The 22,125-nt window shown below is 38.4% G+C and overlaps 3 protein-coding genes across 5 annotated transcripts; 1 reads left to right on the top strand and 2 right to left on the bottom strand.

Moving 5' to 3' along the window:
* Positions 1-1,293: 1,293 nt before the first annotated feature.
* On the top strand, positions 1,294-5,256 carry LOC112796589 (mitochondrial outer membrane import complex protein METAXIN). Its single transcript, XM_025839126.2, has 6 exons — positions 1,294-1,647; positions 1,953-2,290; positions 2,451-2,527; positions 2,662-2,722; positions 4,195-4,357; positions 4,804-5,256. Exons 1-6 carry the CDS (start codon positions 1,488-1,490, stop codon positions 4,995-4,997), a joined length of 993 nt encoding a protein of 330 aa, XP_025694911.1. The 5' UTR covers positions 1,294-1,487; the 3' UTR covers positions 4,998-5,256.
* Positions 5,257-8,761: 3,505 nt separating this feature from the next.
* Positions 8,762-13,159, bottom strand: LOC112796590 (nitrate regulatory gene2 protein). 3 transcript variants are annotated; one of them, XM_025839127.3, is made up of 5 exons: positions 12,873-13,159; positions 10,843-12,170; positions 10,472-10,683; positions 10,039-10,262; positions 8,762-9,610 (listed from the first exon to the last, which is right to left on the bottom strand). In XM_025839127.3, exons 2-5 carry the CDS (start codon positions 12,050-12,052, stop codon positions 8,908-8,910), a joined length of 2,349 nt encoding a protein of 782 aa, XP_025694912.1. In that variant the 5' UTR covers positions 12,053-12,170; positions 12,873-13,159; the 3' UTR covers positions 8,762-8,907. The 3 variants fall into 3 exon arrangements, with proteins under 3 accessions (XP_025694912.1, XP_029153667.1, XP_025694913.1); XM_029297834.2 differs by having other exon boundaries at positions 10,843-12,551; XM_025839128.3 differs by having other exon boundaries at positions 10,843-12,157; positions 12,873-13,095.
* Positions 13,160-20,231: 7,072 nt separating this feature from the next.
* LOC140184089 (uncharacterized) lies at positions 20,232-21,240 on the bottom strand. The gene is made up of 2 exons (XM_072234375.1): positions 20,371-21,240; positions 20,232-20,252 (listed from the first exon to the last, which is right to left on the bottom strand). The coding sequence occupies exons 1-2, from the start codon at positions 21,238-21,240 to the stop codon at positions 20,232-20,234; spliced, it is 891 nt and encodes a 296-aa protein (XP_072090476.1).
* Between the last annotated feature and the right edge of the window lie 885 nt (positions 21,241-22,125).

Genomic DNA, 22,125 nt, shown 5'->3' on the forward strand with positions numbered 1-22,125 from the left:
CAGATGTTCAACACATGACACAAGCAACAATAATTGAATATTCAAACTTGCCAAATGGTTTTAGGAACACAAAAATAAGTAATTATTGACAAAAAAATTTAATACTAAAAAATAAAACTTAGTTGATGATGCTTCTACAATTTATCAAGTAAAAAGTAATTGAGATGATATATAACACATTGACATTTTACCAAACAAATTGTGGTTAAAAATAATGAACCAAGTAGAATATGCAATAATCAAATTAAAAAATCCAAATAAAAAATCAAACTCATGCAATAATCAAATTATAAAAATATAAGAAGAAGAAAGTATAATATACTAAAACACATTACTCAAGTAACTTGCAACAAAGAAAGTTTTTAACCAACTACTACAGCATCAGCTCAAGGACTTGTATCAGTAGCTGATGCACCTTTGAACCAATGTTTAATTTTTTGTCACAAAAACCATTCTCATCCTCACCACTTATATCATTAGAATTTGAATTATTGTTTCAATGCCCTTTAATGTTATCCCTTTTGTTTTGTACCATTTGAGCATTTTTTAGTTTTTTCTGATTCAAAATAAAAACACCGAAACCTTGAACTAAATTTCTTGTAGGGGTGTACGCGGATCGGATCGGATTGGATATGGCCGAAAATTCGATCCGATCTGCACCATTCCCATCGGATCGGATCAAATATGATATCCGCTTTTTTTAGCATCAGATTCAATCCGATCCGATCCGCACATTTGCGGATCGGATCGGATATCAAGTATATCCACATAATTAAACATTTTCTTTTAATCATATCTCTATGTAAAAGAAATTCAATAAAAATATGTCTTTCACACTTTTAAACCTATTTATTCCTAAAATATTTTTAATCAAATTTTTTCTAAATAACAAAAATAAAATAAAACAATATATGAATAATAACTACTAACTAAACATACAAACAGGTAAATATAATATTATATATATTTACTTTTTCTAATTATTATTGTGCGAATCTGCGGATTGGATACATGGATGCAGAGCTGATATTTGCAATCTGATCCGTAATGAGTGCGGATCGAATCTTATCTGATCCCATTAGACTGCGGATCGGATTGTATCGGCAATTCTTGGGTCAGATGTGAATATTTACAGCAAATTTATGGATACGATCCGATCCATGAACACCCCTAATTTCTTGAGACAAAAATAATAAATTTTACATTTAAAAGACTAAAATGATAGAATTTGTAAATTTGATAAACCAATTTGGAGATTTAGTCCAAACACACAGTATGTGAACTTCCATATTTGGCATTGGCCCAAAAAGGAACACGAAGACGGGTAATTGAATGAGGCCCGTGTGGCCCATTCTGCGACAAATACGAACCTTCATCACTCGTATCGTTTTCTCTTGTTCCCCTCCATTTACATCTCATAGGCATAGCATCCTCGTAACAACGAAAAATCCCCCACCTTAACCTCGTTTCTGTTGTTGTTGTTGATAATGGAAGACAGTGAGAGGAGAAGAAGGCACACACTTGTTGTGAGGAAACCATGCTTTGGGCTCCCAACAGGTTGCCCACAATGCTTGTCAGCTTTCATCTATCTCAAGCTCTCCAAATTCCCCTTCACCTTGGACTTCCACCTTAACTACCCTGATTCTGGTAACCATTCCCTTCTTTTCTTCTTGTCTTTTTCTTTTCATGCTCGATATTTTAGATTTGTGTTCAAGTAGTAGATAGAAGAAAGGAATTGTTAAATTAGTATTATAGAATATACCCTTTTTTTGTATTATTCCAAAGTTTTGGACTTCTAACTATTTGACTTTGTTTGAGGCTCTTGGGGGTGTCACTCATTCATACCCATTTGATCAATTTCTTATCTTTTGTTTGTGTTTCTGTTCTTTCTGTAGCAATTTGGTAATTTGAGTTTGCTATTTGTTTTGTTGTGTGGTTTTATTGGTGGTTAGAACAAATTCCTTACTTTGAGGCTGGTGATTCTGTGGTATACAATGATGTGAAGGATGGGATCATTGAGGGCTTAAAGAAGGAGGAAGGAGTTGGTGATTTGGATGATGGTGTTTCATCACTGCCAGAGTGGATACCAACCAAGGTGATGCTCACAACTTGGCTTGCCGATGCGCTCGAGTACGAGCTTTGGGTGGGGTGTGATAGTTCGTCTGCTTATAGCATCTATTACTTCGATCTTCCATGGCCTATTGGGAAGGTCTTGTTTTGGAAGAAAGCTCATTGGGTGAAGCAGAAACATGGCATAACTAAAGACAATGGTGAGGTGAAGGAGGAAGAGGTCAGTTTCACCTTAAACTTCTTAAATTCGAGTCCAATCTTTGTCATAAAGTTGCATATTTATGTGTCATATGCAATGCTCGCTTTTGTATTTGTGCGACATAGAGTATACGCTTTCCCTTAGATTTTTGTATTCAAATGCAGCTATTGTTGATCAACAGATTTATGGGAGAGCTAACTCTGCATATGATGCTTTGTCAATGTGGTTAGGGGATGAGAACTACTTATTTCAAAACAGGTGACTCCTCTGGCTGTGTTATATATATGTAATTATCTTTCTTGGTGCAATATATGGTGAGATTTTGGTTTCTTATTTGAGAGGAAGTTTTGATTTTTGATGACCTCTAAATATGTTTTATTCTGTATATGCAGGTCATCAAGCATGGATGCTATTTTTCTTTCACATGCATTAGTCGTTCTTCATGCTTTACCCGTGAGTTATATTATCACTTATACCATGCCTTTTTTATATTTGTCAAAAGACAACTGTGGATGCACATGACACTAATGGAAACTTGGGTTATACTGATCGATAAAAAATCAATGAACAATCACGACAGAGGTATAAGAGGGAAAACTATGGCCAATTACATAATCAAACTTAGTAAAGTAATTTAAATTTTAGCAAACGTCCAGAAAACTAATGTCGGAAGGTGGGTACCTACCAGAGTTCAAAAGTTCTAGGGAAATTTGATTGCGGCATTACTGTCTATGTACACAATATACTCTGGTTGCTGAGTTTTATGACTGCAGAGACTTTTATTCAGAATATGAGTAAATTTTCTTTTTGGCTGGCTATTGAACAAAGAAGTAAATTTCACTAGTAGTGTTTTATTAATAACAATGAAAGATACTTTTAAAATTTAGCAGGGTATTTCTTTCAGTATATTTTGTCTAGTACAAGTTTGGCGATTTTATTTCACAATGTAGCAAACAGATATATTATTGTGTTTATTTGATGATTTCCAATATCATAGAGACAAGAAAATCTTGACCGTCCTGTTGCGACTTGACTGCATGTATTAAACAGCATTATTATCAGATACCAAATAATTTTATAAAAGTTCAGTTGGAACTTGGAATAATGTATTTTCTCTTGTTTTCTCCTTTCCAACTTTCTTTAATTGGACTATACCTGTATCTTACTGTTGCATTCATAATACTTTACTGCCCAACAATCCCTATGATAAATAATTTATTGTCATATTCTTGTTGCTAGTCTACTGAAAATATATAAATTTTCTTAAGTTTGATAGAAAACTGCAATCTCAAATAATGCCTGAATCTTGAAGCATGTCTTCTTCTATCCTGCTTACTGTGTGTTACACTCTTGAATATTTCAGTCATGCATCTTCTTTTGCAATGTTTAGCTCAGTTTTCAACTACAAAAGATTGCTTATTCAATTGTCACAATTAAATTAAGGGTGTTATTGGAAAAATTAATTAATCTTGATATTTTAAAACAGACAATTATTCTGAGACATCAATTTATTTATTATTTTTTTGTTTTCGGACTGATATTTTGAAATTGAAGGAGTACATAGGGAGTAAAGTTAATGTTAAAAAGAGTTCATCTAGAAATTACTTAGACTTTGGTACAAGGCAATATGTGAGAACATGCATGAAAATGTCACTAGAAAAGAAAAGTTCTAAATTAGGAGCAATGCATATAAAATTAGCAACTTAAGACATCTATTGCTGAGGTGATGAAAAAAGGGATATTGTGATCCTCTGCACAATAGTTTCACATTATTCATGGCTACTCTATGTTTTCCTTAATCCACTTACTTTCTCCTCAGCTAAGTTTATTCTAGTTGTGTAGCTTATTGCTCACTAAAACCACTAAGAATCTTCATTTTGAGGAAAGCAATTTAACTTTGTTCCCTGGTTTTAACGTACAATTAGGAATCATCGACGCTGCGCATGAAGTTTTCGGAACACACTAATTTAGTGAGATATGTGCAACAACATAAGAGAGAACTTATAGAAGCCGGTACATCCCCTTCCTATGATCCATCTTTCAGTTCAGATGCGCCATCATCGGCTTCCAGAGCGCATTCAACTTCAAGTAAGATGTTTTCTGGATTTTATCTTTTGAGTCTATGCGGATAAATAAGTTTTATAAGAATTCTGTTACAATACCATGATGTGAAGGTGAAAATTTTGTTTTATTTGCTACTTTGAGCCCTCATCCTTAGACTTTCCTTACAGGAGTACACTCCTTTATTAATTAAACAAATTTTAATTCTCTATTTATTATGTTTTATATCAATCATTTAGATTTAAAGTTTAAGATTTAGGGTTTAGAATTTAAGATTTAAAATTCCGAATTTAGGGTTTAGGATTTATAATTTAAGGTTTCAGTATTTAGGATTTAGGGTTTAGGGTTTAGGGAGTGCTACACTCCTTATTTTCTCCGGAACTCATTAGCATTTGCCTACTTTGAGCTATGATATTCTTGTCATTCTTAATTAGTGAACTTTGATTTGTGAAACTTTGGTTCTTCCCTGTTAGGTTCAAAGGCCAAGAGCAAACAGAAAAGCAAAAGGGAGGAAACAAAGGAGGAGAAAACCTTCAGAAGAAGGGCCAAATATTTTGTGGTAGCACAGCTGGTTGCAGTTGTTCTTTTCCTCAGCATCATGTCTGGATATGGTGGTGGTGATGGTGAGATAGACGATGATGGTGCCGGCTACGATCTCGACGATTGAAACAAACTGCATTCATTAGTTTGCTGTTGTTCTTACTTCTTAATAACAAAGTTACAGAGCCTGGGATCTGTTCTTCTGTTAGTAAGATGCAAATTAAAAGAAAAATGGAAAATTTGCATCCATAATTTTTATTTTATTTTTTAGGATTCATTTTTCTGTAGAGCCTACAAGAGTTGATGTTAGTTAATTGATTGTTGTTTTGAGTAGCATCCATAATTTGCATGCAATGGAAAAAACGCAAAATAACTTTCCATCCAAATGGGATTTTCGGTTTCTTAGGTAATGATTGTTTCCAGAGACGGGAATTGGGACTTGGTCTTAGAATTGTGTTTGGTGGCCAGATGGAAACTAAAATTTCAGTTTTTAGATAAAAAAATTAGTTTTTTTAATATTTTTAAAAAGTGGAAACACAACGACTGAAATTTTTGAAGATGGAGAGTAAATTTTAATATTTTTTTAATAACAAAAGATATTTTAGTAAATATTCTTTTTTCATCTTTATATTTATTTTGAATTAAATAAGATATTAAAACATAATTTAGTTCTATGTATTTTACACTAAACATAATACAGAAACTAAAATTTAGATTTAGTCGTCTTTATCTTTCGATTTTTGTTTTTCAGTCTCAATCTCTTAGGAGGCGTTTGGAAGAGAGATTGAGATTGAGAAACAGAATAAGTCTCATATTGTGTTTGGTATTAAGTGGGAGTATTGTGTTTGGTATAAAATGGTGTTTGAAAGAGAGAGATTGAGATTGAGAGACAGATATTGAAATAAGTCGTGTAAAGTGGGAGTATTGTGTTTGGTATAAAGTGGGAGACAGAGATTGGAATAAAAATAAAGCTCTAATTTAATTTGTACAAAAGGTAAAGTTGGAATTAATTAATTGAAATAGGGATATTTTAGGTATAAAATGTTATTAAAATTTCAGTTTCCGTTCTAAAAAATTTCAGTCCCTTGTATCCCTACTCTTTAGAAGTATTAAAATACTGGAATTTTGGAGATAAAGACTAAAATTTTAGTATCGGTCTGGACCAACAAATATAATACTAAATTTCAATCTTTCAATCTTTGTCCCAATTCCTCATAACAATCGGTACTTTAATGTTTTACATTAATATTTAGGTTAGAATTTTTTTTTTCAAAGAATAATTACTTAAATGAATAAGATGCTAAAGATAAAGTTTGGAATGACAATGCTAAAAGAATAATAATCATATATGATTATTGTGGCCTCTCTCTCCTCTTTCACTGTCTATATATTATACAAGAGAAAATGATAAATTGATCCCTAACTTTTTAATTCATAGACATTTTAGTTATTAAAGATTTAAAAATACATTTAAGTCTCTGACGTCTTTAAAATTTGGACATATCGATTTTTGAGTCTAATTTGTTCAATTTTAAAAATTCTCTCATATGTGTATCCGTATCAACTAGGTCAATACAAGAAGAATCACGTTTGGTTTTTTCGTTGAGTCAAAACCCAATGAACATAAAGAATTGATATGTCCAGATTTTAAAAAAATCAAAAATTTAAATGCATTTTTAAATTACTTAAATATCTGCAGATAAAAAAGTTAAGGACCTATTTGTCTTTTTCTCCCTATATAAAGGAAGATTTAAATTTTGTGTACGCTGTATTTAATAACAAGGTGAGCAAAAACTAATTACTTAAAATGAATATAATTAGATAGTACACAAGAATTATGTTCCAAAATGTGTGTGTATATATATAAACCTTTCTAAAAATATATATATATATTAGAAGTAATGGGGACAAATTTCACAAAAATAAAATAAAGTAAGTAATGGTCCAAAGATAAGTTTGTTACCATGTCAGCAGGTTAATGCTGCGGCCATCAATGTACAGCACCTAGACCCCATGCATCCAGATAAAGACATTTTAATCATGGTATTTTTACAGTAACATACTAATATCCATATCTATATAAAAAGAAAATTAAAATAACTTACTTTAAATTTTATTTTTCTTACATTTTTAATTTGATCTTTTTAAACAATATTCTTACAAAAATTTTTACTATGGAGCTATATATTTTTTTTGTATTTATCATGTTATTAAAAAGAAAAAATTCTACTCTCGTTTTTGAGAGATGCTAAAATAAGTTAAATGACATTTTTCTTCTTTCTATTTGTAAAATATACACTCTCTTTTCTTATAATTTTTAAAAAATCTCTTCTTTAATTCATTTTAAATTTTGTTTTAAATAATGTTAATTTTATTTATTTTCAAGAAACAATAAATTATTTTTTTACAAAAATATCCTTTAGCAAAAATTTTATTTTTTGTCATTAAATTTTACTTAAAAAATATCCCTTAATAAATTATTTTTTATTGATTAAATTGTATTTTTATCAAAATATTTTTTAAAAAAAATAATAAGTAAATTATTTTTTTTCTAAAATACCCTTCAATAATTTTGTAATGATTAAATTGTGATTTTACCAAAATTTTCGTTAACAATTATAGTTATATTTTACTATTAATTTTTCGATATCAATATATATTATTTTAACATTAAATAAAAAAACCTTGGTAAGATTATTTTTCGATATCAATATATATTAATTGTTATACATATTAACATTGGTAAGATTTTTTTAATTAATGTTAAAATAATATACATTGATATCAAAAAATTAATAGTAGAACATAAAAATAATTGTTAACAAAAATTTTAGTAAAATAATAATTTAATAATTAAAAAATTATTGAAGGGTATCTTAAAAAAATAATTTAATTATTAAATTTTTTAAAAAATATTTTGGTAAAAATATAATTTAATGAATAAAAAAATAATTTATTAAAGAGCATTTTAGTAAACTAAATTTAATGACAAAAAAATAAAATTTTTGTTAATGGATATTTTTGTACAAAATAATTTATTTTTTCTTAAATAATGAATAAAGTTAACATTAGTTAATACAAAATTTAAAATAAATTAAAAAATTTTTTTAAAAATTATAAAAAAAGAGAGTGTACATTTTATAAATTAAAAAAAAATATCATTTTAGTATCTCTCAAAAAAAATAAAATACAAATTAGCTATTAAATTACTCGTATAGAATATATATTATATATTAAAAATTAACTACATGTTGAAAATTAACTATATTTGGTGTCCACGTAAGATTTTTTATAAAAATAATACGATGCTTGCCATTTGCCAATTCACTCAATAAGAAACCAAATGATGCAATACTTCAACTAGTTCAACCCAATTTGGCTTTATTGATTGTTATCCAATGATACAACCCTACCACATTATCCGTAACTAAAATAGTCAAGGCTAGATTTGGTTAGGCAAGGGTAGGTTACACTTTTTGAGTAGGAGAAATAATGTTGAACTAATGCTACTCCATGATGATAATAATAATAATAATAATAAGAAAAAAGCACTAATGCTACTGAAGCTCTAGTTATTTTGTTTTATTATATAAATAATACATGTTGTTTGGTCTGTGAACCTCCAGTTTTCATTTGGATAGGGACATATGGGTAAAATATATGGGGATTAGATTGGGTATGATAATTCTACGCATTCCCAGTTATTTTTGCCATTAATTTGTAGTATTTGAAGAATTAATTTAATTAATAAAATCTTGTAGAGACGAATTTTAAAAAATGTTCATCACCAATTAACCATTAACCCAATTAAATTAATAACATTTCTTTCTTGAAAGGGATGCATTCTCTACATACCGAAATCGAAATCCATTTAGACAATAATAACAGCAATGAAAACTCAAAATGTGGCATTGCCATTTTGCCTTGTATTGATTACTTTAAATACATCAAATAATTACATTGACTAATTAACAACCATAGCTAAACAAAGCCTAAACCAATTAATTAATTAACAAATCCCACAAAATGTGAGAGATCTATGATCTAATCTCAGTGGAAGAAGAATCCAGACACTTGCCATTCTCCCATTGCTTCACAACTTCATTGTATCCCTCAGAAGAATCAAAGGCAAACTCTGCTAATGAGCTTATAGCAACAGACATTCCAGCACAAAGCACCTTAATAGCAACTTCAGCTAATTTTTCTGTAGTCATTACCTCTTCTACTCTTCCAACTTCCACAATTTCCATGTTTCCATTTTCTCGTCTCGAAGCAAACGAGTGCTGCCTAGAATCTTCTCTTAACTGCTGCGAGTAGATCGACCCCATGCCGGCTGCGAAGAAGTCCATGCCATCAAGCACTGCTGTTTCGTGTATGGCGTCTAGTCGCCTTGACCACTGAACACAGAGTCCGAATAACGGGTGAGTACCACTAGAAGTCTGAGGAGAGCATGGTAACTTTGACACGTCAGGCTCGGACCTCACACACCGGAGAAGCCATCCAGCTAGCGCATGGACATAGGATCTTTGCGAAGTAATCCATGACTCGAAGGTGTTTCGCCAGTTTCTTATCTCGAATTCAAGATTTGAAGCCGAACGGGCTAGCCTTGTTGGATCAGTCATCGACATGGAGGAGTGTTTCCTGGCATGTAACTTAGAAGCTAGAAGCATCTTAGCTTCATCTAAGGTTCTCTTCTGCTTCTGATGACATTCTGCCATCACTTTCCACATCTTTGCTAGCCTGTCATTTATTTGAATGACTGAAGAATCAGCGCCAGAAATATTTAATGCAATTAAATGCTGTGCTAGTGTACTATATCTACATCACATAGTGATCTACAACAACAACAACAACAAAGCCTTATCCCACTAAGTAGGGTCGGCTACATGAATCAAACAACGCTATTGAACTCTATCATGTATTATGTCTATCATTTAGACTGTTTACACGTAGATCTCCTTTGACCACTTCTTGTATGGTCTACATATAGTGATCTATCTACATTATAGAAATTAAATAACAAGAGTAAAGCATAATCATATTGAACTAAATCTATACTTAATACTACCGAAAGTAGTGAGATATTTCACCAATGCTACTATATGCCAACCCAGAATGACTCTAAATACCAGACAAAGATGTATGGAGATAATGATTTTGATGCATACCCTTGTACCAATTCAAGAAGTTGGGGATGAAGCTCTTCATCCCTTAGTTTTTCTATTCTCCTGGAAATAGCTTCAACTGTGTGTATTGAAACCGTTGTCTGCGTATCTAAATCTCTGATGGCTGCTCTTGTTTTATCTGTAGAAGAGGGTTCCTCTCCCTTTACATCTTGGTTCCTAAGTTGCTTCCATTTCTTCTCATATGCCATTCGAACCCGTTCTCCGGCCTGTTGAAGAAGAAAGTGGAGGACATAGTAAATTAGGACTAATAAACATCATGACAACTCTGTGCCTATTAGGTGATGCCATGATGTCTACAATGTGCATCATACAACAAAGGTTTATACTCATTTCTTAGAAGCATTGTAATTTTTCATTTTATGTTAATATAATTATGGGATCTTGACACTTCCTCATGGATTGAAGACTGTGTTACCTTGACTTCATCATAAAGCTTTTTCTCCCAAGCGTTTAACCTGTCCAACGTCGAATGGTGACTACCGGAAATCATACAGTGCCCATCCATGAGATCTTTAGTGCCCTCATAAACTTCTTCTCTAATGCTCGGACAATTTGTTAAGAATCTTGACGAGGAGGAGCGCGAGGATGCTGTTCGGAACAGAGCTTTTGGGTTCAACAACTTGGACGCTGTAATGAAATTTAATACAAACTATAATTCCTGATAATTCATTGTTCTTAAGGACATGAGAAGTAATCTCGTAATTCTAACTAATACAAATGTCTGAACACGAAAACAGACGCATTCGCTGAATGTGAAAAGAAAAACATGTATTAGTTTAATCATACCAGACAATTCATTAGATGTTGGTAAATACTGAGATCTCTTGGCCTCTAACAACACTGAGACATCATTTGCCGCATTGCAGACGATTGTGAACTGAGCTTCAAGATCATTGATCACTTCTGCCATGCTGGTTGGCCTTCTGTTTACATAAACAGTAAAACCCGGCGAGTCTTCCTTAGCTTCTTGCTTACCTATAGCCATTTCGCGACGACTGGATCCAATATGGCCTGCAGCCTGTGATTTCGATACTTCCAGAGTTGCACTTCCATTTGCTTGTGATTCTTTGACATCATGATCAGCTTCAGTTTCAGTTTCATTATCTGTTCCATCCTCTTCTTCCTCCTCCTCCTCCTCCTCTTCGTCTTCCTCTTCCTCCTCCTCTTCCTCATCCTCATCCTCGTCAACATCTTCAACTAATACTTCTTCTTTGGAAGTGTTTCCATTTTTTCCAATGTTTCCAACGTTTCTGGTTCTTTCTTCAGCCACATTTCTCTTCCCAACATAATCTTCTTGTTCAGTTTCGTCTTCTTCTAGGTCCGGTATTCCCTCTTCTTCTCGGACCTGCCTAAGCCCTCTGTAGTCATCATCCATAATAGTCTGATCAAGGCTACTTCTTGAAGGGTAACCGTAGTTGTCTAACGACGAAAAAGGGTTCCAAAAGAAATCCCATTGCGAATTCTGAGGGGAAGGGGGAGGGATATTAGGCCTATTACTTGGAGAATAAGGAAAAATTGAAGGATTCACAGGTGAATATTGCATGCCAAAAAATCCATCATTGCCATAATGATGGTGCATTGGAGAATATGTTTCAACCCGGACCATTTCCGGAGATCGAGGCCTTTCCTCAACCAAAACCGCCGGATTACCACCAGGCCTTAAGTAATTCACTTTCAGTGTAGAATTTGGTCCAACTCCAAACTCAATTGCTGCCGGAGTGAACGATTTTGATGAAATAGGAATGAAGCCAGGGCCAGTCTTCTTCCCAGCTGCAAAAGGAGGGGCAATGACTGTGTCCAACGAGAACTCACGAGGCTCGTCTCCCTCGATGTATTCTCGAAGAGCGGCCGAGACTCTTTTAAGGGATTGGATGTAGGCTATGTGTCCGGTGGCGAAGCGAGTTCTTTGTTCAACAGCTTGTTTGATGTAATTTTTTCTATCTTTGCAAATTTGAACTGCCTCTTCATCTTCCAACCTTGATTGAGAACATCCCATTTCTTAATCTACTCTATGTATGTCTCAAGTTTGCATTGAAATAAAAGAAAATCAAAGGGAATCTGAGTCTTCCTTCATATGACACCAAATTCATAAGGAAAATATCTGCCATAAAAATCTGAAATTACATCAACATGAGTGAAAATCTAGAAAGAAAAGAGGGGGAAAATGAAATGTTATATTTTGTGAATCAAATAAGCGTACTTAACTATCCTAATGGAAGACAGGTTATGGAAAATCTAGAAATGCTTAACATAAACAAGCCTTTCCTCCATGATTTCAAGAAAACCAAGCAGAATGCATTAACAAAGCATGAACCTTTTTCATCTGGGAACTGTTCTGTTTTACCAAGGTGAAAAGAAAAAGGTAAACAGAGAGAGGGAGAGAGAGAGAGAGGTGGAAGAAGAAGCTAAAATCCCAAAAATGGAAATAACATAAGAAAAACACAATAAAAGTCACCAATCACCAATTGTAGAAGATGAAGCCCATTATGCACAAACTAGAATGAAAAAATAAGAAAGAAAAAATCAGATATCAAGAGATACAATGCAAAAAATGCCAGAAAAAGAAATGAAGATGAAGAAGCTCAAAGGTGGAAAAATGACAAAATAAAAAAGCATAAAAGAAGCTGATAAACACAAAGACAAAGTACTCATTTTTTCAGTAAGACAAGAGTCCAACATTCCCTGACTCAATTTCTTCCCTTTTTTTTACCGTTTATATATTAAAGTTTAGCTATATATATAACAAAAAGATGAACCATAATAAAATGCAGAAAAAAAAATCAGCAGCACATGTTCATGTTCATGGAGAACAATACCTAAACAATGAGGCTGCAGAAGCAAGAAGAGTGTGGTTATGGTTATGGTTATGGTTATGGTTGTGGTTGTGATCATAGAGAGTGGAATCAGTGGGAAAGAAACACACTGTATATGAACATAGAAAGAAATAAAGTATGGGAGAAAATAAAAATAAAAATAAAAAAGCAACGGTCAAAGGGCAAAACACTTATGAGGAAGAAAGAAAAACAGTATACCAAGCAACCACCAAATAAATAAATAAATAAAAGAGACAAAATAAATAAATAAGAATTAAATAAAAAACGTTGAGTTTCGGTTTCAGGTTGGGCAGCTAATAAAGGAGGAAGAACAAGATAGAGAATACGACAACTGCATTTGATAGCCCTTCATGTTGCACCAAATTGCGTGACTGCCACTGGTCCACACATGCCTTTTTTACTCCATCATTTTCTTGTTATTTCGTTGGAATTTCCATTTTGCTTGTCTTCGTGAAAACGACTGGTCAAATATACCACTATATAAGGTACTAGTATATTTATTGCGATAAAGTATAAAAAATTAGGGTAATTCACATAAATAAATAAATAATTTAAAATTAAAAATTATATACATGTCTTAAATATTGAAATACAAATAGATTATACGTCATGTCTTAATATTTTTATATAAATTAAATTAATTAAATTTGATTTAATTGAAAATACCATAATTTGAATTAATTAAAATTGATTTATTAAAAAAAAGGTTAGAATACTACTAGATCGAATCATTTAAAATCAATATATAATAGCATTTAGTAAGAGAAAAATTATGAATTCGATTTATTAACAAATATATCCATTAGCATTACAATGCTACGCAATCAATACTTTCATATTTTTTATCGGTGTAACATATCTTTATCTATAAATATAGTAATTTATTTAATGGTGAAAACTAGTATCACTATTATTCTAACCAATTATTATTGACAGAAAAAATACGTATAATAGAATAAATATATAATCAATTATTTTTGAAAATATTAAAAATAATTTTTAACAATTTATGACATTAAATAATACTAATCTATAGTAGGTAAATTTTATGGTATTTATAATTTAGTGTCTAACTTTTGCTTAACATATTTTTTATGATAACTTTTAAATATTTAATAATTATTTACTTTTATACTTTTAAAATTAAATATTAATTTTTAATTCTTTTTGATGAATTAGACAAACACTTTTAGACACCATAGTAATCACCTCTATAATATTACTGTACAGAATGCTTCTGATACGATTTAGGAGGAGGATCGGGAACCCGCGGGACGAGTCAGATGTTAGATTGTCCAGATGGAGAGGGGGGGAGGTACCTGCAAAGACACTCCGATGCTCAAGTCAGAATAGATCTAAGAGGTATAAGGTGTGTGGAATGAATGAATACCTGGAGGGACCTGGGTCCTCTTTTTATAGGTGATGGTAAATATCTTATCTTATCTTACTTGATTAAGATAAGGGAGCTGTTTGAATTCGAAAGTTAGTTAGGAGTTCTAGAGGGCCGATTCGGGGCCTTCTAGAGAGGCGAAATGGGTTGACCCGGTAAGCCGGGTTCGGGTTTGGTCATGGGTCCGGGGTCCGTGGGCCGGATCCGTAACAGTTGCCCCCGTAGCGGGAGAGCGAGTGAGGTCGGTTTGTCGCTAAGAGTTTGAGACGTTTCTTTGCGTCTTCGGTAGTGTCCGTGAGGTCGGCTTCTTGATTCCGTTTTGGTGAAAGCTTCGTCTCGGCCGTATTTTGGTCTTGGCGTGACCTTTCCGTGTCTTGCTGCGCCTGTTGCATCTTTTGAGGCGTAATTGATTAGCTTGCTTTTCCGAGGGGGGCATTTATTGAGGAGGTGTTTTCTCTTTTTTGCCCCCGCGAGTTTTTGTTATGTCCAGGGTCAGTTGCGTCTTTTTGTCTTTTTGAAACCGTTTTGTTTTGGCCTTTATTTCCCTCGTTCGTTTTTCTTTTCAAAGAGAACTCTTCATTTCCTGAGAGGAAACTGCTTAGTGGATTTTTGTTTTCTGGTGCTGTTCTGCTTCTCCTCATTTCCCTGTTTTCCTTCAAATTTTCTTCTACCTTTACCAGGTTGGTATTTTCTTCTTGCTATTTCTTCCATACGTTTGTTTGTGTGCCTGTTTCTGTTTTTGCCATGTTTTGTTCTGCCTGCTTCCCTTTTTGTTTTGTTGTGTTTGGTGTTTTGAGTTTGGGGAAGGGGCTGAGCACCGCCATTTTCTGCTTTGCTTGTAGTGGTGTTTAGGTTTCTTGTTTTCGCAATTGTGTCGAGTTGGTAGGCTGATGGTGGTGCTCCTCCCTGTTTTAGGTATGCAGCGTCGAAGAAATGAGGGTGTGGGTGCCCCCATTGCCCCTTCCAGGGGCGTTCCCAATCGCTATGGTTGGGTAACCAGCGATGTGTGGGGCGTTCCGTCGCGGATGACGGAGGGTGATCTCCAACGGCTCCGCGACCAGGGGGCCATTTGTGGTAGCGGTGAAGAGGAGGGGCGATATGAGCTTGTGCTCCCTGATGCCGACGAGCGCGTCTGCTATCTAAACCTCCGTTCTCCCACCGTGCCGGATTGGATGTGGGTCTACGAATCCATGTTTACTCGGCTCGGAGTGCGGTTCCCCTTCTCCCCGTTTGTTCAGGGTTTACTCAGTCGGTGTTCCGTGGCACCGTCTCAACTTCATCCGAACAGCTGGGCAGCCGTTCGGTGTTTTGAGTTGGTGTGCCAATATCTCGACCTTCCGGCTTCGGTACCCGTTTTCCTTTTCCTTTTCTTGTGCACTCTTCCGACTAAGGAGGGGAAGCACAAGAAAGGGTATATGTCTTTCCGAGCTCAGCCTCATCGCCGGATCTTCGGGTTGTTTGAGGATTCGTTCCATGGGTTTAAGTGGGAGTATTTTAAGGTGCGTCCCGTTCGGGGCCACCACTCATTTTGGCTTACCTTGGAAGGCGAGCGCCGGTTTCCGACGTATTGGAATTTTGGTGCCGGGCCGTCGGTTTTGACTAAAATCTCCTATGATGATTTGTCTCGGGAGGATAAGGATATTGCCAGTGTTTTGTGGCATTTGTTTGGTGAGCGTCCGTTGAATCCTCGAGACGTTATGGGGGATCCCGAGGCTTGTCGGACTTATATTGGTGTGTTCCTCCTTCTTTCTTCTTTTTCTTCTTCTTCTTCTTCTTCTTCTTCTTCTTCTTCTTCTTCTTCTTCTTTTTTTGACTCTTCTATTGATTTCTTTCAGTTGAGATGGCTGGCGGGCTGACTACCTTGGCAAGGCTGAAGGCGGCGTTGGTTCGGGAGGAGGGATCGTCGTCTCCGTCGACTCCTGTTTCGAATCCGGCTGTGGATTCTCAGGTTCCCTCTCAGGGGGTGGTTTCTTCGGGGGCGCCTACTGGGGCTCAAGTTCCTCCTGATTCGCCTGAGGTGGTCGTGTTGACGGGTGCTGAGGCTTCTCGGAAGAGGAGTAGGGCCGAGGAGCCGGTTAGCGAGACCTTTGAAGGGGAGGGTCTGGTCCCTAGTGTGATGGACCGACGTTTCGACGCCACGGGTTTCATTGATCAGAACTTGATGCCTGGAACGGAGTCATTTTTTGATGGCTGCGACGTCTCGTTCCAGGCTGAGTCGGTTTACCGTGCCCTTCTTCGCTCTGCTGTGGTTGTTCGGAAGGCTGAGCCCGTGATGGCCCAAGCGGGTTTGTTGGAGAAGAAGCTTCGGCAAGCTCAGGCTGATGTGACTAAATTGAAGGAGGAGCTCCAGGTTGCCAATACTGCGAAGGAGAAAGCGGCGAAGTCTTCAGAGGATGCCGGGGCGGAGATTCTCCGACTTGCCGGTATTGAGACTTCGCTTCTTTCTCAATTGGCGGAGGAGCGCAAGCGAGCCTCGGATGCGAGTTCTCAAGCTGCCTTGCTTCTCGCTGAGTCGGAAACGCTGAAGGCTGAGGTCGAAGCTCTAAAGAAGGAGAAGTCGGCTCTGTTGGCTGATGCTAGGGATGCCATTGCTGCTACCGAGGAGACGATGAAGGCTCAAGCTCTGGTGTTGGCCCCTGGTGTGGATGTGTCCGTGATGGGAGCGTTTAAAACCGTCCGTGATGGTCGGATTGTTGATATTGAGTACTTTTTTGTGTTTTATTTTGAACTTTGTTTGTTTCAGAATATTTTTGGATTCGGCCAAGGGCCGTGACTTTTTTGGGGATCGTTTAATGGCATTTTCGGCTGTCCAGGCCTATTGTATGATCCGTTTGTGGCTTTTATTTGGCCGTTCGGGCCTTTCTGCAAATTTTTTTTTTGTTTTGTCGTAACCGTTCGTTTGGTCGGGTTTTTGGATATCCGTGAGTTCGGCCTGGAGGATGATCAGTCCTCCAGCTATGGCCGTGTCTTTGTTCCGTGTTTTGAGGAACAGTAGTGGCTTGTAATGGGGATGAAGTGAAAATAACTTGTAAAAAAATTTATTTGAATGGTTGGGCCTCGTTAAAACCCTTCGTGAGGGAAAGAGTACCCGAGGTTCTAAAAGAAAAATGATAAAAAAAAAGAAGTAGAAAAACAAATGGTGACTTTAAAAAATAAAGGGTGACTTATTTAAGTGTAGTATCTTCGTAAGTTGGCTGCGTTCCAAGTTCTCGGTACCTCGCTGCCGTCTAGTCGTTCGAGTTTATACGCTCCTTTTCCGATTATGGCCTTGATTCTGTATGGTCCTTCCCAATTGGGGGTGAGTTTTCCTTCTCCTGGGGTCGGAAGGCCGATATCGTTTCGTCGTAGGACGAGGTCGTTGTCCGCGAATTCTCGTCGGATAACGCCGTGGTTGTACCTTAGGCTGACCCTTTGTTTAAGTGCTAATTCTTTGACATGGGCTATGCTTCTTTCTTCGTCCACGAGATCTCGTTCTGCTTCTTCGTCGTTACCTCCCACCGTTCTTCTAGGGCTGGGGTCCCCGATTTCCACTGGGATGACTGCTTCTACGCCGTATGTTAATCGGAAGGGCGTTTCTCCCGTGCTCGTTTGGGGTGTCGTACGGTATGACCATAGGACTGATCCCAACTCGTCTGCCCATAGCCCCTTGGCTTCGTCAAGTCGTTTCTTAAGTCCTTTGACGATGATTTTGTTGGCGGATTCCACTTGTCCGTTTGTTTGGGGATGTTCTACCGAGCTGAAGCGATGGGATATATGCAATCCTTCTAGGAGTTCTCTGAATTTCTTGTCTGTGAACTGGGTTCCGTTGTCGGAGATGATGACTTCGGGGATTCCGAATCGGGTAATGATTTGTCGCCAGACGAATTTCCGGCATTGGGTAGCCGTGATAGAGGCCAGGGGCTCGGCTTCAATCCATTTGGTGTAGTAGTCTATGGCGACGATGAGATATCTGAGTTGGCCGGGTGCCGTGGGGAAGGGCCCGACGAGGTCGATTCCCCAACTGCCGAATGGCCGTTCAGCCGATATGATACTGAGTTGGTGTGGGGCGGCTTGGTGGATATTGGCATGCCTTTGGCATTTGTCGCAGCTTTTTGTTAGTTGTATGGAATCTCGAATGATCGTGGGCCAGAAGTAGCCGGCTCTGGTGATTTTTTGGGCTAGCGTCTTTCCCCCGATGTGGTGACCGCAGCATCCTTCGTGGATCTCGTGGAGTATGTATTCCGTGTCCCCGGGTTCGACACATTTGAGTAGGGGCTGCGAGAATCCGCGTTTGTATAGTTGTCCCGCTATGATGGTATAGTTGGCGGCTTCTCTCTTTATTCGCCTTTCCTCTTTCTTATCTGGTGGGAGGATTCCGTCGTGGAGATATTGCAAGATAGGGTATGTCCAAGACTCCCGATTTGAGGAAGTTAGGTGTGCGTTGATTTCTGTTGATACGGAAGGCGACCTGACGGCCTCCTGGATTAGCGATCTGTTGCCGTGTCCTGACTTCGTGCTGGCTAGCTTGGAGAGTAGGTCTGCCCTGGCGTTTCGCTCCCTGGGGACGTGCTGTATGGAGACGTTTTCGAATCCTTCTTTTAATTCATTTACTTTATTGAGGTATTGTTGGAGCAGGGGGTCTCGGGTTTGGTAGCTCCCGTTGATTTGGGAGCACACCACCTGGGAATCGGTGTTGACCTCGAGTACCTTTGCGCCGACTTCCCGGGCTAGGTTCAGGCCTGCTAAGAGGGCCTCGTATTCTGCTTGGTTATTTGATACTGGAAAATCGTATCTTATTGATTGTTCAATTGTGATTCCGTTTTGGTTTTCGAGTATGATTCCTGCACCTCCGTGAGTGGAGTTTGATGAGCCATCGACGTGCAGTTTCCATGGTTCGGATGTCAGTTTGGTCGGGGTCATTTCAGCGATGAAGTCGGTCAAGGCTTGTGCTTTGATGGCGTTCTGGGGTTCGAACTTGATCTGGAATTGGGACAATTCGATGGACCATGCTAACATTCTTCCCGCTAGGTCGGGTTTCTGTAGTACCTGTTTGACCGCTTGGTCGGTTCGGACCGTTATGGGGTGGGCCTGGAAGTATTGTCGTAGTCGTCGGGACGCTGAGAGGAGTGCGAAAGCCAGTTTTTCCAACCGTGAGTAACGGGTTTCTGTGTCTTGTAGGACTTTGCTTATGAAGTATATGGGTTTCTGTTCCTTTTTCTCGCTTTCCCGGACGAGTGCTGCTGCGATTGTTTCTTCCGTTATGGAGAGGTACATGTATAGTGTTTCCCCTGTTTGAGGTTTTGCGAGGATTGGAGGCTCCGTCAGGACCTTCTTGAAGTGTTGGAAAGCTTCTTCGCATTCTGTCTCCCATTTGAAGGGGGTTCCTTTTTTCATAAGTTTGAAAAAAGGGATTGCCTTTTGCGCCGAAGCTCCGAGGAACCGGGATAATGCGGTTAGTCGGCCGGTGAGTTTTTGGATTTCTTTGAGGTTTTTGGGACTTGTCATCTCGAGGACGGCACGGCATTTTTTCGGGTTTGCCTCAACTCCGCGTTGTGTGATCATGAATCCGAGGAATTTTCCTGCTTCCATTCCGAAGGCGCATTTTGTTGGGTTGAGTCGCATTTGGTGTTTTCGCAGGGTGTTCATTATGACCTTTAGGTCGCCAGTTAGTTGCTCACCGGATTCCGTTTTGGCGAGCATATCATCTATGTAGACTTCTATTTTGTTCCCGTTTAAGTTGCGAAATATTTTGTTAATGAGTCGCTGGTAGGTGGCTCCGGCGTTTTTCAAGCCGAATGGCATTACTTTATAGCAGTAGGTTCCGTCTGGGGTGATGAATGCCGTCTTTTCTTCGTCTGGTCGGTGCATCGGGATCTGGTTGTAGCCGGAATATGCGTCCATGAAGCTTAGGTACCGATGTCCGGATGCTGCATCCACTAGTCCGTCGATGTTTGGTAAGGGGAAGGCGTCCTTCAGGCATGCTTTGTTGAGATCTGTGTAATCAACGCACATTCGCCACTTCCCGTTAGACTTTTTAACTAGTACGACGTTGGCTAGCCAGGTCGTATAAGGAAGTTCTCGGATGAAGTTGGCTTCGAGTAGGGCTTTTACTTGTTTTTGGACCTCGGCGGCTCGGTCTGGTGACATTTTCCGTCTTCTTTGCGCCACGGGTTTGGCTAGGGGGTCTACTGCCAGGTGGTGAGACATTAGGTCGGGACTTATTCCCGGCATATCGGCTGGTGTGAATGCGAATAGGTCTCTGTTTTGTTTCAAAAGTTGCGAGAGTTCTTCTTTGAGGTCGTGTGGGAGGTTTCTATTGATGAACGTGTATTCATCTTTGGTTGGCCCAATTTGTAGTTTTTCCATGTCCCCTTCTGGTTCCGGTCTAGGTTGGCCGTCAAGTCGTGCGTCTAGGTCGGCAAGGAATATTCCGGCCGCGTCCCGGGATTTTTTCCTTAGGGCTAAGCTATTGTTGTCGCATTCGGCTGCAACTTCTCGGTCTCCGTGAATGGTTCCGATCGTGCCGTCGTCGGCTCTGAATTTCATGAGAAGGTATTTGGTGAAGATGACTGCCGAGAGGTCGTTGATTGTTTTTCTCCCGAGAATGACGTTATAGGCCGTGGAGTCTTTTAGGACGACGAATTCGGAGAAGATCGTCTTTCTCTGATTGCTTGTTCCTATGGTGATGGGAAGGGTAACCGAGCCGTCTGGTTTGAGGAAGTTGTCTCCGAGGCCCGTAACGCCGTGGCGGTGCGTTTGGAGGTTGTCGTTGTGGAGCCCGAGTTTGTCGAAGGCTCCTCGGAAGAGGATGTTGGAGTTAGCGCCGGTGTCTACTAGTATTCTTCTTACTAGCCCTGTTCCGATTCGTGCCGATATGACGAAGGGGGCGTCTTCGGCCGAGGTGCCGTGTTGGCAGTCTTCCGGCAAGAAAGTTATCGCGCTGTCGGCTATGGTGACTGGGTCGTGGTTCCTGACGGCCATTATCTTGAGGTCTTTTTTCATTGTTAATTTTGATTTATTTGGCACGTCTTTGCCTGTGATGACGTTTACTATGATGGTCGGGTCTTCTTCGGGGTTTTCCCTGGGCGGTTTTTGAGTTCTCGGGTTGCGTCCCTCTCTTTCTGGTGATTTGTCTCTGTCGGCGTGCCTTGGTTCTCTGATGATTTTGACGAACTCTGGGAGTTTGCCGTCTCGTATGGCCTGCTCAAGAGCGTCTCTAAGATCGTAACAATCTTGTGTTTTGTGGCCGTATCCGCGGTGATAGTCGCAGTACAGGGTTTTGTTTCCTCCTGTCCTTTCCTTGAGTGGTCGGGCTCTGGGGATGATGCCTCGATCTGCTATTTGGTGGTATACCTCAGTAATTGGTACTGTTAGGGGGGTGTAATTGGAGAATTTTCCTATTCTTGGTGGTCGGTGGGTTGGTTTAAGGTGGTCTCGTTGGTTCTCTTTGGGTGGTGCGTTATGACGGGAAGTCGGGTTGCCGTGTTGGGTGGCGACGTGCTGCCGCTTGTTGGCAGCGATGACCTGGCTGACTTCCTCGTCGTTGATGTAATCTTTGGCGACGTTCTGGATTTCGTGCATGGTCCATACTGGTTTGGTGGTGAGATGTTTGCGAAAGTCTTCGTTCATGAGCCCGTTAGTTAGGCAGAGGCTGGCAACGGAGTCCGTGAGTCCGTCGACCGTCAGGCATTCGTCGTTGAAGCGGTCAAGGTATTTTCTTGTAGATTCTTCTTGCTTTTGTGTGACCCCTAACAGGCTGATGGGGTGTTTGGCCTTGGTGATTCGGGTCGTGAACTGGGCCATGAATTTTCTTGTGATGTCGTGGAAGCTAGTTATGGATCCGTTCGGGAGGGCGTTGAACCATTT

This window comes from Arachis hypogaea, chromosome 4 (genome assembly GCF_003086295.3).
Source record: "Arachis hypogaea cultivar Tifrunner chromosome 4, arahy.Tifrunner.gnm2.J5K5, whole genome shotgun sequence".
Lineage (NCBI taxonomy): Eukaryota > Viridiplantae > Streptophyta > Magnoliopsida > Fabales > Fabaceae > Arachis > Arachis hypogaea.

Coding starts and splice junctions, on each gene's coding strand:
- LOC112796590 (XM_025839127.3), bottom strand. CDS start 12,052: ATGGGATGTTCTCAATCAAGGTTGGAAGATGAAGAGGCAGTTCAAATT. Junction 10,263..10,471: donor AGCTTTATGATGAAGTCAAG/GTAACACAGTCT, acceptor CTTCTTCAACAG/GCCGGAGAACGGGTTCGAAT. Junction 9,611..10,038: donor CTTCTTGAATTGGTACAAGG/GTATGCATCAAA, acceptor AATAAATGACAG/GCTAGCAAAGATGTGGAAAG.
- LOC112796589 (XM_025839126.2), top strand. CDS start 1,488: ATGGAAGACAGTGAGAGGAGAAGAAGGCACACACTTGTTGTGAGGAAA. Junction 2,291..2,450: donor GTGAGGTGAAGGAGGAAGAG/GTCAGTTTCACC, acceptor GTTGATCAACAG/ATTTATGGGAGAGCTAACTC. Junction 2,723..4,194: donor TCGTTCTTCATGCTTTACCC/GTGAGTTATATT, acceptor ACGTACAATTAG/GAATCATCGACGCTGCGCAT.
- LOC140184089 (XM_072234375.1), bottom strand. CDS start 21,240: ATGGCCGTCAGGAACCACGACCCAGTCACCATAGCCGACAGCGCGATA. Junction 20,253..20,370: donor CCGCCGAGGTCCAAAAACAA/GTAAAAGCCCTA, acceptor TTGATTACACAG/ATCTCAACAAAGCATGCCTG.